General features: G+C 49.4%; 1 protein-coding gene across 4 annotated transcripts in view; it reads left to right on the top strand.

The window, feature by feature from the left end:
- Nucleotides 1-15,708, top strand: part of FLNB (filamin B) — an 89,525-nt gene that overhangs the window by 50,656 nt on the left and 23,161 nt on the right. For 3 of the 4 annotated variants that reach the window (XM_065845560.2, XM_065845562.2, XM_065845561.2), the window contains exons 11-27: nt 1,570-1,707; nt 3,348-3,474; nt 3,963-4,099; nt 4,474-4,667; nt 5,021-5,134; nt 5,644-5,787; nt 6,132-6,255; nt 6,498-6,658; nt 7,221-7,311; nt 7,551-7,720; nt 9,837-9,954; nt 10,658-10,920; nt 11,540-12,137; nt 12,367-12,540; nt 12,927-13,089; nt 13,451-13,611; nt 14,498-14,665. In XM_065845560.2, coding sequence (XP_065701632.1) covers nt 1,570-1,707; nt 3,348-3,474; nt 3,963-4,099; nt 4,474-4,667; nt 5,021-5,134; nt 5,644-5,787; nt 6,132-6,255; nt 6,498-6,658; nt 7,221-7,311; nt 7,551-7,720; nt 9,837-9,954; nt 10,658-10,920; nt 11,540-12,137; nt 12,367-12,540; nt 12,927-13,089; nt 13,451-13,611; nt 14,498-14,665 — 3,045 coding nt within the window. Of the gene's footprint in view, nt 1-406; nt 430-1,569; nt 1,708-3,347; nt 3,475-3,962; nt 4,100-4,473; nt 4,668-5,020; nt 5,135-5,643; nt 5,788-6,131; nt 6,256-6,497; nt 6,659-7,220; nt 7,312-7,550; nt 7,721-9,836; nt 9,955-10,657; nt 10,921-11,539; nt 12,138-12,366; nt 12,541-12,926; nt 13,090-13,450; nt 13,612-14,497; nt 14,666-15,708 lie in introns of those variants that run through there. The other variant, XM_071812917.1, reaches the window with a different exon arrangement.

A 15,708-nucleotide genomic window follows, 5' to 3' on the forward strand; every position in this document is an offset into this window, starting at 1 on the left:
CATGGCCACTTTTCACCTTGGATATGATCCCAGAATATGCTTGAATCTTGCCTTGGATGTTTTCTGTACCTTTCAACACCTTAGCCCGGATTCACTGGACTGCCTGGGTACTCACAGGGTAAACCAGTGCTCTCTAACAGCAATATGGCTTTTGTTGCTGGAGTTTCCTTTCTGCCTAGACCTCCGAACATTAAGCTGCCCTTTATATTTATTTGAAGTTTTACGCAGCTATGCAGCGTCTTGCTGTTTCCCACCTTTGTTCCTCAAATGACTATGTTTACTGGTTTCCTCCTTAACTGACACCTAACTTGCTTTCTGTTCCATCCTTACGTGCTCCTACGCTTGTAGATCTCTGCTCATCTCTCCTGAGCTACCCTCCATTTGTGGAATTTTGGACTTCACTGCTAATGGCTTCATAGTTGGTAAGAGGTGTGTAGGATGCTCTGTCACGTTTGCTTTGTGTGAGCTTCTCGCCTGCAGCTTGACCTGGCCAGAAGGGGTTTTGGTGTTGTGCTGGGGTTGGGGAAGAAAGTTGCGAGCGAACTGAAGCGGTGTGTGACCCAGTGAGTGAAACTGGCTTAACCACAAGCTACCTGACTCAGTTTTGGAAGGGCTCAGCTGTTCACCCGTCACGTTGGGCACGGTCCTGCACGCTCCCACCAGAGCTGGCAGATGGCACGTGGTGATGTTCCCTGACACCATCCGAGGGTAGAACTTGTAAGCTATTGAAACAAGTCAAACCCGAACGAGCTGCTTGGCAGACCTGTGCTAAGCACGGCGTATTTTGGGGAAGTGCATGTTGGGATCACGCCGCTGGGAAGCCGTGATTATTTGTAAGTCCCTTCAAACCCTTCAGGTCTCTGGAGTTGAAGACCACGTGATGGCTGGGATTGTGTAACAAAAACCGTTCCTAAGTGCGCATTAGCGTATTTGTGGAGCCATTCTACAGGCCTGGAGAAGTGCCTGGAGTAAAAGGGTCAAGTGTAAGCTTAAGCTCAGCCATATGTAACCTCCTGCCCCTGCCCACGGCTGCGTCGGTCTGCAGAGGCTCGATGGCTTTGGGCTGTGAGCAGGGGGTTCTGATGTGGTGTCTTAACAAAGCACGTGCAGAACTCATCTCTGCTAATAGCAATTATTCCAGTCATGTGCTTCTGAAATAACAGCACAATAACACCGTTCACTGGGGATTATCTGCAAAGGGAAGCTTGCAGTGTGCCTCTGTATGCAAAAGGCATCAAGAAGGTTGTACCTAGTGCGGTGAATATCTGTATGTGATGTCTTCTGGCATCAAATTGCAAAGCAACAGGGCTTCAGTGTTTGCTGCAATTCTAAAAACCAGTCATTATTAGGCAGCCTGGCTATTGCTATTGCCCAAACGCCCTGGGATGCAGACCAGCGCTGTGCAGACTCCGTGTCTCTCTGCCTTAACGCTATAGTGTTAAAACTTGTGCGGAAAGCTAAGCCGTGGTTGCCCTGAGTCAACATTTAACTAAAGGTTGTTCCAAGCTGGCTGGGCGACGTGGATGTTGAGTATCAAAGGCGGTATTGATGTCTGGAATTCCCCCGCAGCCTGCAACCCCAGCGCCTGCCGCGCCACCGGCAGAGGCCTGCAGCCCAAGGGCGTCCGCATGAGGGAGACCGCCGACTTCAAGGTTGACACCAGGGCAGCGGGGAGCGGAGACCTCGGGGTCACCGTGAAGGGACCGAGTAAGTGTCGTGGTGAACCGGTGCTGTGGATGTGTTTTGGAGAATGGGGACGGGGGAGGGAAGCGGAGACTGCGAAAAGGGAGAGCAGTAAGGAGATGGTGGCCTGATGGAGCTGATGGGGTTTGTATGAAGGACAGGGAGAGAGTCCAGCGCAGCCACCAAGATGCTGAAGGGAGTGGAGCATCTCTCGTGTGAGGAAAGGCTGAGGGAGCTGGGGCTCTGGAGCTGGAGAAGAGGAGACTGAGGGGTGACCTCATTAATGGTTATCAATATCTAAAGGGTGAGTGTCAGGAGGATGGAGCCAGGCTCTTCTCAGTGGCAGCCAATGATAGGACAAGGGGCAATGGGTGCAAACTGGAACACAGGAGGTTCCACTTAAATTCGAGAAGAAACTTCTTCCCGGTGAGGGTGGCAGAGCCTGGCCCAGGCTGCCCAGGGAGGCTGTGGAGTCTCCTTCTCTGCAGACATTCAAACCCGCCTGGACCCCTTCCTGTGGAACCTCAGCTGGGTGTTCCTGCTCCATGGGGGATTGCACTGGATGAGCTTTCCAGGGCCCTTCAACCCCTGACGTTCTGGGATTCTGTGTATCACCACAAAAAGCCAAATTTCCAAAGAGTGTTCTGGTACTTTGTGTATAATGTGAAGGTTGCAATGTGCAGGACTGGGTAGGTTTGCACCTGGTTTTAGGTCTCTCCATTTTGCTGCATATTGCTTAGCAAAACTGAGAAAATCCTGCCCGTGGGCTCCAAGCTTTACGGATTTGCATCACATCTTCATCTTTTCTGTGGGAGCAAATCGCACTCCAGGGTCTCTGACGGGGTGCAAATCCTGCACTCAGAGCAGCACTCGGGGTGCTCGGGCACCCGAGCAGAGGGACGAGGGGACCTGCAGGCTGACAAGGGATCTTCTGCTGGGATCCATCCCCAGGTCCTGTGCTGTGTCCTGAGCTCGGGACGTGGCCCTTGGCCTGGGGGTCTGGCTGCCTTGGGACCCGCTGTGCTCGTGGGCCCCGCTGTGCTCGTGGGCCCCGCTGTGCTCGTGGGCCCCGCTGTGCTCGTGGGCCCCGCTGTGCTCGTGGGCCCCGCTGTGCTCGTGGGCCGTCACCCCCCCGGCCCAGGCGGCGTTAAAAGGTGCATTGTGCTGCCTTCACCTCCTCCGCAGGCACAGTGCTCCCACTGTGTGGCTCAGCACCCTTAGAGGGGGGGGAGGAAAAGCAACAGATGTGTCGATGTAAATTTTAGTGCGTTAAGCTTTTCTCCCTCAAATTCTTCATCTTGAAGAAAATGAAAAGTAGGCATTCCCCGCATACTTGTGGTCGCGAAGTCTGACAAATGTTAAGCTTTTTTGTTTTAACATATGACATGCATCATACTGCAGACTAAGAAAATAAAACACAAGGGAATCTATTAAGTCTGGTAACTTTAAAATACTTTCTGCTGTATTTCTTCTGGAAGTGTTTGCTGTCTTTGTCCTAGAGGGCAACTAGAACTAACTTCCCTTATAACCTGACCTTTTTTTCCTCTGGTGGAAGAAATTTATTCTTGCAAGCTAAAATAAATACTAGAAAGCATGAACTTGTCTGAGTAATTGAAGGCAGGATGGAAGCCGTTAAGTTTAATGCTGAACTGATCTTTCAACAGAGGGCTTGGAGGAGCTGGTGAAACAAAAAGGCTTTATGGACGGCGTATACGCATTTGAATATTATCCAGCTACCCCGGGGAAATACGTTGTCACGATTACATGGGGTGGGCACAACATTCCAAAAAGGTGAGTTAGAAGTAGCTTTCTTGGAGTTTTTGTGCCCTTTGGTGGGTTTTAAAGCAACGCTGGGCTTCAAATAAACTCTGACGGCGTTAACAGCGAGCAGTTGTGTGAGGGGTTGTCTGCAGCCTGTTAGTGCTGTGGTGGTTTATGCTGAGAAAGCTTTGACAGGTGATTCCCATCAGTCTTGCTAAACCCAAAATGATGAATACAAAAAGTCATAAAGCTTGGGCTGTGCTGTGAGTTTTTGGGGGATCTGCTGGTTCAGTGTCTAGGGCAGCAAGCAGCACAAGCCCGATGTTTGATACTCAGGATTTGTGGGTGCAAGGTGCCTTGATGGGTTAGGTGACCTGTCTGCTGGGCACCGTGCCACCACGATAGCTTCGGTTAATTTGGGAAATCCAATGTAAAACCTCATTAAAATGCTTGGGGGAAAAACGCGGATGCTGTGTTTGTCCTCGTTCCTAATCCTGTGCTTTGCTCTTCTCTCGTAGCCCCTTTGAAGTTCAAGTGGGTCACGAAGCAGGTCCTCAAAAAGTGCGAGCCTGGGGGCCGGGGCTGCATGAGGGGGTTGTGGGCAAATCGGCCGACTTCGTGGTGGAGTCCATTGGCACAGAAGTTGGCTCTCTTGGTATGTTACTTTACTTAGTTTGCCTGAAATATTTCTTCATTACAATGCTAGCAGTGATCTCCTGAGAAACAATAGCTTTCCCAACAGTAAAAGAAACGTGTCTGTAAGACGTTCTGGTCTAAACTTAAACTTACATCAAAGTATCCAAGGCAAGTCCTAGAGACAGGGATGTGTGTGATGGGAAGTGTTAATCTGTGGGTTTGTGGAATGAGATCCAGAAAGGAATGATGGTTTATCTCCTATATTGTTAAAGAAGGGTGATAGAGAGAACACCAGGTAGGATTATGGCTAATTAAACGCAGTTTGGGGAAGCAATGTTAAATTAGCGGCCACCACAAACCTAACATGAGAAAACCTACTTGTTCCTTTTTCAGGCTTTGCAATAGAGGGCCCTTCTCAGGCTAAAATTGAGTGTGACGACAAGAACGATGGCTCGTGCGATGTGAAGTATTGGCCCAAAGAGCCTGGTGAATACGCTGTGCACATCATGTGCGACGACGAGGACATAAAAGACAGCCCGTACATGGCCTTCATCCGACCGGCTTCGGGAGACTTCAACCCCGATAAGGTGGGTATGGGAGCTTGGCCATGGCATTGCACATCTTAGATACCTACAGCCGAGATGTTTCTGAGGGCTTCTGCTAACAGACCTGACTCTTCAGCTGCCGCTACTTAAAGCTCTGAATTGACCATGTTCCAGCCAGATATTACTCAGCTTTTTCTAATAACGCTGTTCTGGTTTGGATTTAATGTAATGAAAACTTGCTCGATTAGTCCAAATTCTCAACTTTCACACTAGCCTCTACTTGTATCCCGTGCTTCGTGGGTTTTGTGGGAAGCGGAAGGTCTTCAGAAACAAATCACGTAGTTTTCCTTCTCTTTCTGAAGTGCAAGCTAAGACTCTTGGGGTGTTTATTTTAGGTGAAGGCTTATGGGCCGGGCTTGGAGAGGACTGGCTGTATAGTGAACAATCCTGCTGAGTTCACAGTTGAAACCAAGGAAGCTGGGAAAGCACCTCTGAAGATGTACGCACAGGTAAAAAGCCAAAGGCAGCTATGGGAAATTCAGCAAAAGGGCTTTAATGCTGTTGAGAAAAATGCCTTAAGTATTTCTGCTCGCTTACACACCACTTAATTCTGGGCATACGTAATTCTTCCTGTGCTTTGATCTGGGTAATGTAGTCAGGCAGCAAACCTAACGCAAGAGAAGGTGACTTCTCCCTGGTGCATGAAATACAGAGCTTTGCTTCTTCACTTGGAGCCTCCTCAGCAAAGGAAGCCGTAATTTCCTGGAGCTGTCATTTGGAAGCAGCCGGAGTGTCTGTGAGCCTGCGAATCTCAGGCGAGCCTGTTCAGATGCGTGTTGGGGATGAGCAACTCTTAGATGAGCAAGACTTACAGGGCTGTCATTTGCATCTTGCTGCCGTATTTCTGAGCTGCAGTTCTGGAAAAAGAACTCGCCCCTTAAAACAGTCTTGGGCTGTTCATGCTGTACAAACATTTTTAAAGTGCCTGAACCCTCTGCTTGTACTTACTGCTTTTTAGGACGGAGAAGGAAACCCTATTGATATCCAGATAAAGAGCAAGCCCGATGGTGTGTTTGCCTGTTCCTATGTGCCGGTTAAACCAATCAAACACACAATTTCTGTTGTCTGGGGAGGAGCCAACGTGCCCAATAGCCCATTTAGGGTAAGTACAGACATGGATATTACTAGTTGTAGCCCCAATGGGACATGGTTGCTCACAACTACTTGTCATTACAACCAGGGTAATAAAATCCTTCTGCGAATTTCAAGAGAGGGTGTCCTTCTGCTGCTTCTTTTTAGGAATCTATCTGCTTGAAAAAAGCCTTCTGCTTTTACAAGCTCACATGTTGGAGGTCTCCTATCAGTCCAGCTGCAGCCAGGGGGAGTTGGGGCGATTAATTAATTAATACTATTTTCCCGTAGCCTCCGTCCAAGGAAGGCTCCGGCTTGGCTGTGATCTCGGGTGTGACACAGATGTGTGATTCTGACCCTTGTGAATCCGTGTAGGTCCTTATAGGTCAAGGGAGTCATCCTCAGAAAGTGAAGGTGTTCGGACCCGGCGTGGAGAGAACCGGCCTGAAGGCGAACGAGCCGACCCACTTCACTGTGGACTGCACGGACGCAGGAGAAGGTAAAGGCCGGCTGGGCTGTTGCTGTGGTATCGGAACCACAGGTCCTGCCTGTGGGATTACATCCTGTTTTATGCTGGTTTGCCTTGTTTCATGGGAAAAACCTTGGGAAGCAGAACATCGCAGTGAATTGTGGTGTGATCTGTTACATCAATTAACCAAGCGACTTGAGCTGGAACGTGCTGGCTGTTTGGCCGGCAATGTCTGTACTGTCGGTAGCAAAACCTCCACTTGCTTTTCCTAGGTGATGTCAGCGTTGGGATTAAGTGTGATGCTCGTGTGGTCAGCGATGAGGAGGAAGACATCGATTTCGACATCATCCACAACGCTAATGATACGTTCACAGTGAAATACGCACCACCTGCCGCTGGGCGCTACACTATTAAAGTGCTTTTTGCAGGAGAGGTTCGTAATCTTCATTTCACAGCCTGATGTTTCTAGCGCCTGCTTATCTGTTCGTGGATCGTGGAGCACGTGCCGCTCCACAGCTGGCTGTTGCGGCTCACATCTGGCTCCTGTTGCAGCTCACAGCTGGCTCCTGTTGCAGCTCACGTCTGCCTTGTCTGGTCACTGTTTCTGAAAACGCTTTTGTAGAATTTGAAGGCACACAAATGAGGGGTTGGCTGGAGACACTCAGGTTTGAGCGTGTGATGTGTTGACCTGGCATAATGAGTGTGGTCTCGGTGATGGGGCAAAGCTACTTCCTAAGGGGTAGAAAACCTAAGTGACTCTCCAAGGAATGTGGGAGTAAAAATGAGTTTTCCTTAAAGAGAAAAGGGGGAGAAGCCCCAACAAACCATCCAGCTGTTAACTTTGCCCCAGGCTTTGAATGTCAGCACTCAGCAAGGCAGAGTGTTTAAGTGGGGTGAAATTTTACTCAAGGTAGAATTAAAGCAGAAGTATCTTAAAATTATTGTCTGTCTAGTTTGGGTTAGCAAAGAGTGACCTGACCGTGTTTCTGTTGCAGGAAATACCTGCCAGCCCATTCAGAGTGAAAGTGGAGCCCTCGCATGATGCCAGCAAAGTGAAAGCTGAAGGACCTGGGCTGAGCAAAACTGGTGAGAGCCGGGTGGAGCTGGTGTGGCCAGTGCTGGGCCGTGAGGGGCCGTTGTGGCTCAGCACCGCTGGGACGCAGCAACGTGCTGCTGGAGTCAGCTGGGTGGGGTGCCAGGAGACTGGAAACCATGCGGGTTGCCTTGGCATTGTGCTTGGGCAGGCTTTATAGGTACCAAAGGCTGCTTGGGAAGAGTTTGTGTGTGTGAGCTCTGCATGAATTAGAATTAACATTTCTCTTCAGGCGTGGAAAATGGCAAGCCAACGCACTTCACCGTGTTCACCAAGGGAGCTGGGAAAGCGCCGCTGGACGTGCAGTTCAGCAGCCCGGTGCCAGGAGAGGCAGTGGCAGACCTGGATATCATTGACAACTATGACTATTCCCACACTGTTAGGTACACTCCGGTACAGCAGGTACGTCCAGCTCCTCTAGGAATACGAGCAGGAATGCCTCACGTTGCTGTAGTGCTGTGATGTCCCTCCCTCGTACCCGTGTACAGAGGATCAAGCTGATAAACCTTGCCAGGGTGTCCTGTTCTGAGGTCCCTAAAGCCTGCAGGACAATTGGGATTGGAAAGCAGCAATGCAGTTTTCTAGTGTACTTATTGACAGCTTGGCACTGTTTTCTGGGAACAAGGGAGATATCGCAGCAGTAGTGCACAGTTTATGTTGTCATTCCACACCTTATCAGAGAGAAAAGGCAGCAAGCCTTCCTGGGGTCTGAAATGGAGCTGGATGCTGCACCAGCTGCTCACGGCTCTGCGGTTCTGGATGTCACCGCTCCGCAAGCTGCTGGTGTCAAAGGAGCTCTGGTGTGACCCAGAACAGGGACAGAAAGCACCGAGTTTGGGTGGTGGTGCCGCAGCTCCTCAGTAGGAAAGTGAAGGAGTCGGTGCTGAGGAGGGAAGCTGGGCTGCAGATTAAATGCGTCCAAGTTTTGTCTGTGTTTTGAGGTTTGCCCTTGGGTTGGAAACAAATTCAGTCTTAACTCATTTTGGTTCACAGACAGATCCTTCCTAGCAACACCATTAAAGAGCTGAAAGTGGAAGCTGCTAATGACTAGAAGTATTTTTCCTTATGCTGTGCTTGCATGTTTGTAAAGGGCCATTAAATGTCAGAATGTAGGGATCTCATGTATTTCTGAAGATGTGGGTGCTGTAGTGCTGAGATGAAAGTGTGTTGCTGCTCCTGTTGTGCTGAACAAACACATCAGCTACTTGGTCATCTGCACCAGCTTCCCTGAATGTCGCTGTGTAAAAGTGGACTGATACAGAGGACTGCAGCATTATTTATCTCATGATGCTGGATTAGCGTTCTTGGAAGAGCCATAGAGCTAGCGTTTGCTTTTGGATAAAGCAGTTTCATGATCTCAGGATGTGGCTGACCTGCCTGTTTGGAGAAGCTTTTGCTTGTTCAGTCAGGGTTGGTATGCAGGAGGCAGCAAAGGCGTCTGAACTCTGTGTGTGTGAGCAGAACCAGATTGCTGTTCCGCAGGAAAAGCTGTGGGGAAACAAACCAGGGTGCTCAAAACAGGTCTTGCACTTGGGTCTCCTATCTGGAGGAGCACCTTGGGTCATGGAGGAGCTGTGGACTTAGCAGAGATGCTCGCAGATAGCCCTGGCAGGAAAGCGATGGTTAAAAAGAGGGCATGAAAATAGACTGCACAGTAATCAGCGCAACCTTGTTGTCCCTCCTGACCATGAGCAAGTAGGTTGTTCCTGGACCCTGTGTTTCTCAGGTTCATGAGCAGTAGCTTATGAATGAGACTCTGGACTCTTCAGCGTGGGGCGGGGACGGACTAGGTAGTTAAATTCCTGAGGGGCCGCGTCAGCAGCCGAGGAGCCTTGGTTTAACACTGTTTACTCAGCCTTATCTATCTCACTTGCGGTGTTGCTACAGCTACCCGTGTGTGTGTTGCCTAAAAACAACCAAGAATAATCATGGAAAGCTATTCGCTAACTTGCGTGAAACATCCATGATTATTTCACTTGGGAGCTGAATTGGCCAAGAACGAAAAGTAAGCAAACAGTGAATATAGTTAAAATATGGACTGTGGTAGGAGAGAATAAAAGGAGCACACATCGTGGGCTGGAGCTTGCCATGGCTCTGCGGTACTCCAGCCAAAATACACAAGAGCATTAATCTTTCTGACTTGTACAGCTTAAAACCCTGGTATTTCAAATGCTGTAATAATACAGGCTCTTTGCAGGCTTGGCTTTGGCCCGGCCTCGGTGCGGTGGAAGGGGACACCTGGGCTGGGGCGCTGGTTCAGCTGTCGGGTCCGGGCGCCTTGGGGGAACCAGCCTGGGCCGGGGGTTTGCCAGGCAGCTTGAATACGGTCTAACCAAATGTTGGAAAGTATTGTCTTTCTCTCTCTTCCTGCATTAAATGAAAAGCGTTTAATGCTTTGAAAGGCTACAGTAGGGTGAGAGCTTGAGAGGCCACAATCCGGTACGTTCATGTACTGCTTGCATATTGGTGCATCTGTATGGCATGAGGAATGGAGTTAACTTGTAAATTCTTCTACCAGGGTCCAATGAAGGTTGTGGTGACTTACGGTGGTGATCCTATCCCTAAAAGCCCTTTCACTGTGGGCGTTGCTGCTCCGCTAGACCTCAGCAAAGTTAAAGTCAACGGACTTGAAAACAGTAAGTAGCTCTGGGCTGTGCAAGCCCCGTAGCCAAACCCTGGTGCATCTCCTGGAGCTCTGATACCTGACATGTCCCACTGGAACACAAGTGGGCAAAACAATCTTTTTCTTCTTTAACTCGCTGCAGTTGGGCATCAACCAGCTCCAACTTTGTAGCTTGACCACTCCGACTCAGCTGGTCCTCTTGAGGACTGAATTTCAATTTAGATATGTTTTTTATGCAAAGATTACAGAGCAGTGTGACCCAAGCATGTGTTGGGGTTTGGTCCATTGTGGTGACCCTTCGCCAGGTTGGGCACCTGCTGATGAGATCTGGTTTGGTTTCCTTGGGCCTAGATGGCTGTTTGTTCAAATATAGGTAACTGCTGCAGTGCAGAGTGTCATTCATACAATCTCTGTTTTCTAAAAGCGGGACAACTTAGAGCTGTGCGATAATGTTGTGTTCCTGAAATGAGCCTCTGATACTGTCAGGTCATGTCTTGCCGGCTTGTTTAACGCTGCAGTTTTGTAGCTCCAATTAACCAAAGCCCTTGTTCGTTGTTTTGTTTGGTTTGGCAGGTGTGTTTGCATGCAGAGGGATGCAGACTGAGCAGGGATTTGCCAGTTCTTGCTCCCTCGGTGGTTTGTGCGGGAGAGATTTCTTGGGGCACCGTCTGATATTGAATGCTTAACATGGTAATATGGGTTTTACCTTTTTCCAGGAGTGGAAGTAGGGAAGGATCAGGAATTTGTGATTGACACCAAAGGAGCTGGTGGGCAAGGTAAACTGGAGGTTAATATCTCCAGTCCGATGAGGAAAGCTGTGCCGTGCCTGGTGGAGCCAGTCCTGGGGAAGGAGTGCAGTACTGCAAAATACATCCCAAGGGAAGAGGGGCTGTACGTGGTGGATGTGAGTTACGATGGCAATCCCATCCCAGGGAGCCCCTACACGGTGGAGGCCACGCTGCCCCCAGACCCCTCCAAGGTAAGTGGGTGGTTTAGGGCTGTAACAGCAGCTGAGACCTGAAAACTGAGTTTGTGCAGTTGCGTGAGACTTGGCTTGGTTTTGGCCAAACAAGACCCAAGAACGCCCTTACTCAGAGTGCTGAGTTGTTTCTTCTGCAGGCTCTGTGACTCATGGAAGTCATTCCTATAACGCTGCATGTGAAAAAACATTGAACTCATTCACAGTACTGCAAGCATCCTGTGGAGTGTGACAAATTCAAGTATTGCTCCTAGTTTAATAGAATTTGTCCTCACAAGCATCTCTAGTGTGTTAGTTGAAATGCTTCTTTCTAAGGAAATAGATTTCAAGAAAAACATGTATACAACCATCAGATATTTTAACGTTTCTACCTTTTATTTCCCATGGCTATATAAAACCAGCCATGGTGAGAGCATGAATATCATTGTCTAGAAACCTCTTTGGAGGAGAGATACCAGCTTTACAGTAAAACTGGGAGAAGTGCCAGAGGAGTTGTTGCTTTCTGCATGTTTTTAAGGGATTGTCACTCAAGTCCCCCACACAGAGGGGTCTAACTAGGCGGTCCATGCTGGCAATAACATGAAGAATTAATTTAGCTCAACCGCATATTCCCTTCTAGGTAAAAGCTCATGGTCCAGGTCTTCGAGGGGGCCTTGTCGGAAAACCAGCCCAATTCACGATAGATACCAAAGGCGCAGGAACTGGAGGTTTGGGTTTGACGGTAGAAGGCCCGTGTGAAGCTAAAATTGAATGTTCAGACAATGGCGATGGGACCTGCTCAGTCTCCTACCTGCCTACGAAGCCTGGGGAGTATTTTGTCAACATCCTCTTCGAAGAGGTTCACATTCCTGGTTCGCCGTTTAAGGCGGACATAGAGATGCCGTTTGACGTCTCTAAAGTCGTTGCCACGGGCCCAGGTCTCGAACGTGGTAAAGTAGGTGAGGCTGGGCTGCTGAACATCGACTGCACGGAAGCCGGTCCGGGGGACCTGCGGGTGGACATTGTGTCGGATGCTGGTTCCAAAGCCGAGATCCAGATCGATGACAACAAAGATGGGACCTATGTGGTGACATATGTGCCACTCTCGGCTGGCATGTACACGATCAAGATGAGATACGGAGGAGAGCAAGTGCCGAAATTCCCAGCCCGGGTCAAAGTGGAGCCAGCTGTGGACACCAGCAGAGTTAAAGTGTTTGGACCAGGAGTGGAAGGAAAAGGTGAGAATAACTGTTGTTATCAGAGTTTGTCAAGCTTGTGGACCTTTATCCCACACAATCTTTTGCGCATTAAAAGTTGTAAGAGTCTCATGTGTTCCCATGGTGACCCTCAGGCGGGGGTGGTTCGTTATGTTCCCAAACGAGTTGTTTATCGTGCTGGTTCACAAAATGTTTTGTTGTCGGAAATGCATGTGATTCTTCAAGTGACTCTTCAAGGCGTATCCTGCAGATGTCTTCCGAGAAGCCACGGCCGAGTTCACTGTGGATGCTCGACCTCTAACGAAGGCCGGTGGTGACCACATCAGGACGCAGGTCACGAGCCCGTCCGGCTCCCCCACGGACTGTCTCATCCATGACAACGCCGACGGAACGTATTCAGTAGAGTACACGCCGTTTGAAAAGGGTAACCTTTGTTTGATGTTTTGTTTTGGGGTTTTTTCACTTGAGAGGGGAGAACCGAGAGCAGGCAGCTCTTCTGACGCTTTGGCAAACTGCTGAGCTCTGCCAGTAACTTGCTGGCATCTTAGCAAGATTTTTGGCCAGCGGAGGAGCTAATTCTGCAAGAATTATCTCTATTCTAACTCAAAGAGCTGACTTCTATGGTAACTTGGCTTCAGGAGAACAGCGCGTAGATGGCGCCTTGGTTATGAAACGCTAGCGAAGCCTTGTGAAATGCAAGAGGAAGCTCTTACCCGTTTATTGACATTTAAGTCTGTAGCATCTTGTAGAAGTGATGTTAAGTGATGGGAATATTGAGGGGGCTCGGGACGTGTCTTTCTCCTCTCGCAGGTCCGCACACAGTCAGTGTCACCTACGACGGCGTGCCTGTGCCCAACAGCCCCTTCCGAGTGAATGTGACAGAGGGCTGCCATCCCTCGCGCGTCAAGGCACAAGGACCTGGCCTCAAAGAAGCTTTCACAAATCAGCCAAACGCCTTTTCGGTTGTCACCAGGTAACCGGGCCTGCTTGATCTGTAAGGTATATCTGAGGGAGGGAGGAGTGTCGTGGGCTCTGCAATGCAGGATGCTAAACCCAGTATAGATAGTTATAAAAAGGCAGAACTGTGTCCGTTTGATTACTGCGTGCGCTACCTCATCGCATGCTGAGCGCTCTGCTCTGCAGAGATTACGGGTTGGTAGTGGTTGGTGATAAAGTTATAGGAAAATGCGAGTGCTGAATGGCTTTGTGTGCTAGAGCAGGCTGGGCATCACAAGTCAGGTTGCTGTGTCTCCAATCAGGGTAAAAATGCAGCCAGAGCACATGAAGCCGCTCTTAGAAGTGGGTAATTCTAACAATGTGTGTTTGTCTTGCAGAGGGGCAGGAATTGGTGGCCTTGGAATAACTGTTGAAGGACCTTCAGAGTCTAAAATTAGCTGTAAAGATAACAAGGATGGGAGCTGCAGCGCCGAGTATGTTCCTTACGTTCCAGGAGATTACGATGTTAACATCACATATGGGGGAGAGCATATTCCTGGTAAGGGCTCTTGCTCTCTGGCTTTCAGAAGAGGGGAGGTGCTGAGCTAAGGACTCGGTACCTTGGTGCCATTTCACTCATGCTGGGGATGTTGAGGGGTTTTTCTGCTTTTCCTGGGAATTCAGGTGGGAATGGCGGTGGTGTTTGTTCCTCACACCTGGCAGGGAGGTGCGGCACGCTTTGTGTTGTTCTGCCGTGGTTTTGAGGAAGGGCTGCAGCCTCTTCTCGTTTCTGAAACAGCCTCTTCGAGTCTGTAGCACCAGCTGGGGCAAACAAAAGAGTGGGGACACATGTGTGGGACAGGGAGAGGAACACCAACCCTTGACAAACAACCAGTGTTATTCACAAGTGGTGTGTAATACACTGATCGGGAGTATAGCCCTTTTGGTATGTGCGTCCCTTCAGGACTGTTCTGCACCAAGATGGTCTAATGGGGATTATATTAAACACCGCAAGTTTTGGTCACTGCAGATGGCGTAGTAACTGTTTTCTCAACCATCTGTTTACCTGTGTGTGTGTTTGCACTGGATGTTAAGCTCAAATGAAGCGTGTTTAAGGAATGCTCCAGATACGCCTGGCATCCAGCAGTTCACTTATTAAAAGAAGGATATTTTGCTTGATACCGAGAATTAAATGCTCCTAAATGTCAGACGCATTTTGCTGCAATGTTTGAGTTGTGTGCTGTCGTAGAGCATACACTTAGATCTTCTTTCCTCGACACTGGCTTTTGCAGAAGCACAGAAGTTGTGTGTGCACTGTGAGGTTGTCATTCCTGCCTGAGGCTGAGGGATAGTAATAAAAAACCTGAGGAAAAGTAGGGAAAAAGTCCTTTGGTTTCCTGGACCTGTTAACTCTGGTGTTTAACACTTGCTGCATTCACTTCCAGGCAGTCCTTTCAAGGTTCCTGTGAAGGATGTTGTGGATCCCAGCAAGGTGAAGATTGCAGGACCGGGTCTGGGAACGGCTGTTCGAGCCAAAATCCCCCAATCTTTCACTGTGGACACCAGCAAGGCAGGAGTAGCGCCCCTTGAGGTGGTGGTGGCAGGACCCAGAGGTAAGAACCAAGGTGCTCCATCCAGCTGTGCCCCCATCTCTGCGCTCGGGGGGGTGACACGGTCCTGGCCCTGCTTGCAAAGGTGGTGATACCACTTGGATGAGAATGTCCCTCTGTTCCTGTCCATCTGGTGCATGCACCTTGGCAGCTGTGAAAGGAGAACGGTGTCCTGGGTAGTGCTGCTTTGGGCAGTGTCTTTGAGAGCTTTATCACTGGGAGAAGTGGCATGAGTGACCATCACTGGTGAGCAATTGTGGCTTAGGTTTAGACATCAAAAAATCAATCCAGAGTCTCACATGTGAATGGTGACTTGGGAAACCCATGTCAGTGGGTGGCAGGAGCCTCTGAAATGTGGTGGAACCCCTCAGTGGCCCTCAGAGAGCAGCGAGGCCCCCAAATGAAGGCGTTAATGATGTTTGTGTTAACCTAGGAAGCTGTGTCTTGGTGGCACGTTATCTTGGCAGCAAATACCACTGGGCTGCAAGCCTTGCCTTGCTGGGGAGCAAGAGCTGCTTCCCCACCCTAGTGCCAGGTCATGCGGGTGTAGGTGCCCTCCGGGTAACCCTTCCCTAATTTTAGTGGATGAGACGGATTCCCAGGGATGGCGCTCCCCACTGAAAGCCATTTCGGATTTCTCTAAGGGTGATCCAAAGGGTAACACTGAGACAGGTTTGAACCTTCACCAACTACTGGCAGTTTTGGCTCTCGGAAATCCAACTGGCAACAGCAGGAATCATCTGGAGCAGGGAGTGGGAACCAACGGTGTTGCTTTTAGGCTTCGCATGGCAACTACGCGTTTCATTTGTGGGTGCTTTACTGCTAATCCTTCCTGTGTTTTAAAGCCAACTTGTAATTGTAGGCTGCTTTGTGTTGATCAGCACTGATATGTCACGTAATCTGCTGTAGATGTGCTTAATGCAAATTGAAATAATTGATCCTGCTTGCTTAGGACAGTGGCAGCTTGCAGGGCTCTCCTGCCTTTGCAGATACCTGGTTGTGAAAGACTTGCATCAGTGGATGCTCCATACTAAGTGGCTTGAGGG

The sequence above is a fragment of the Patagioenas fasciata genome, chromosome 10, assembly GCF_037038585.1.
Source record: "Patagioenas fasciata isolate bPatFas1 chromosome 10, bPatFas1.hap1, whole genome shotgun sequence".
Taxonomy (NCBI): Eukaryota; Metazoa; Chordata; class Aves; order Columbiformes; family Columbidae; genus Patagioenas; species Patagioenas fasciata.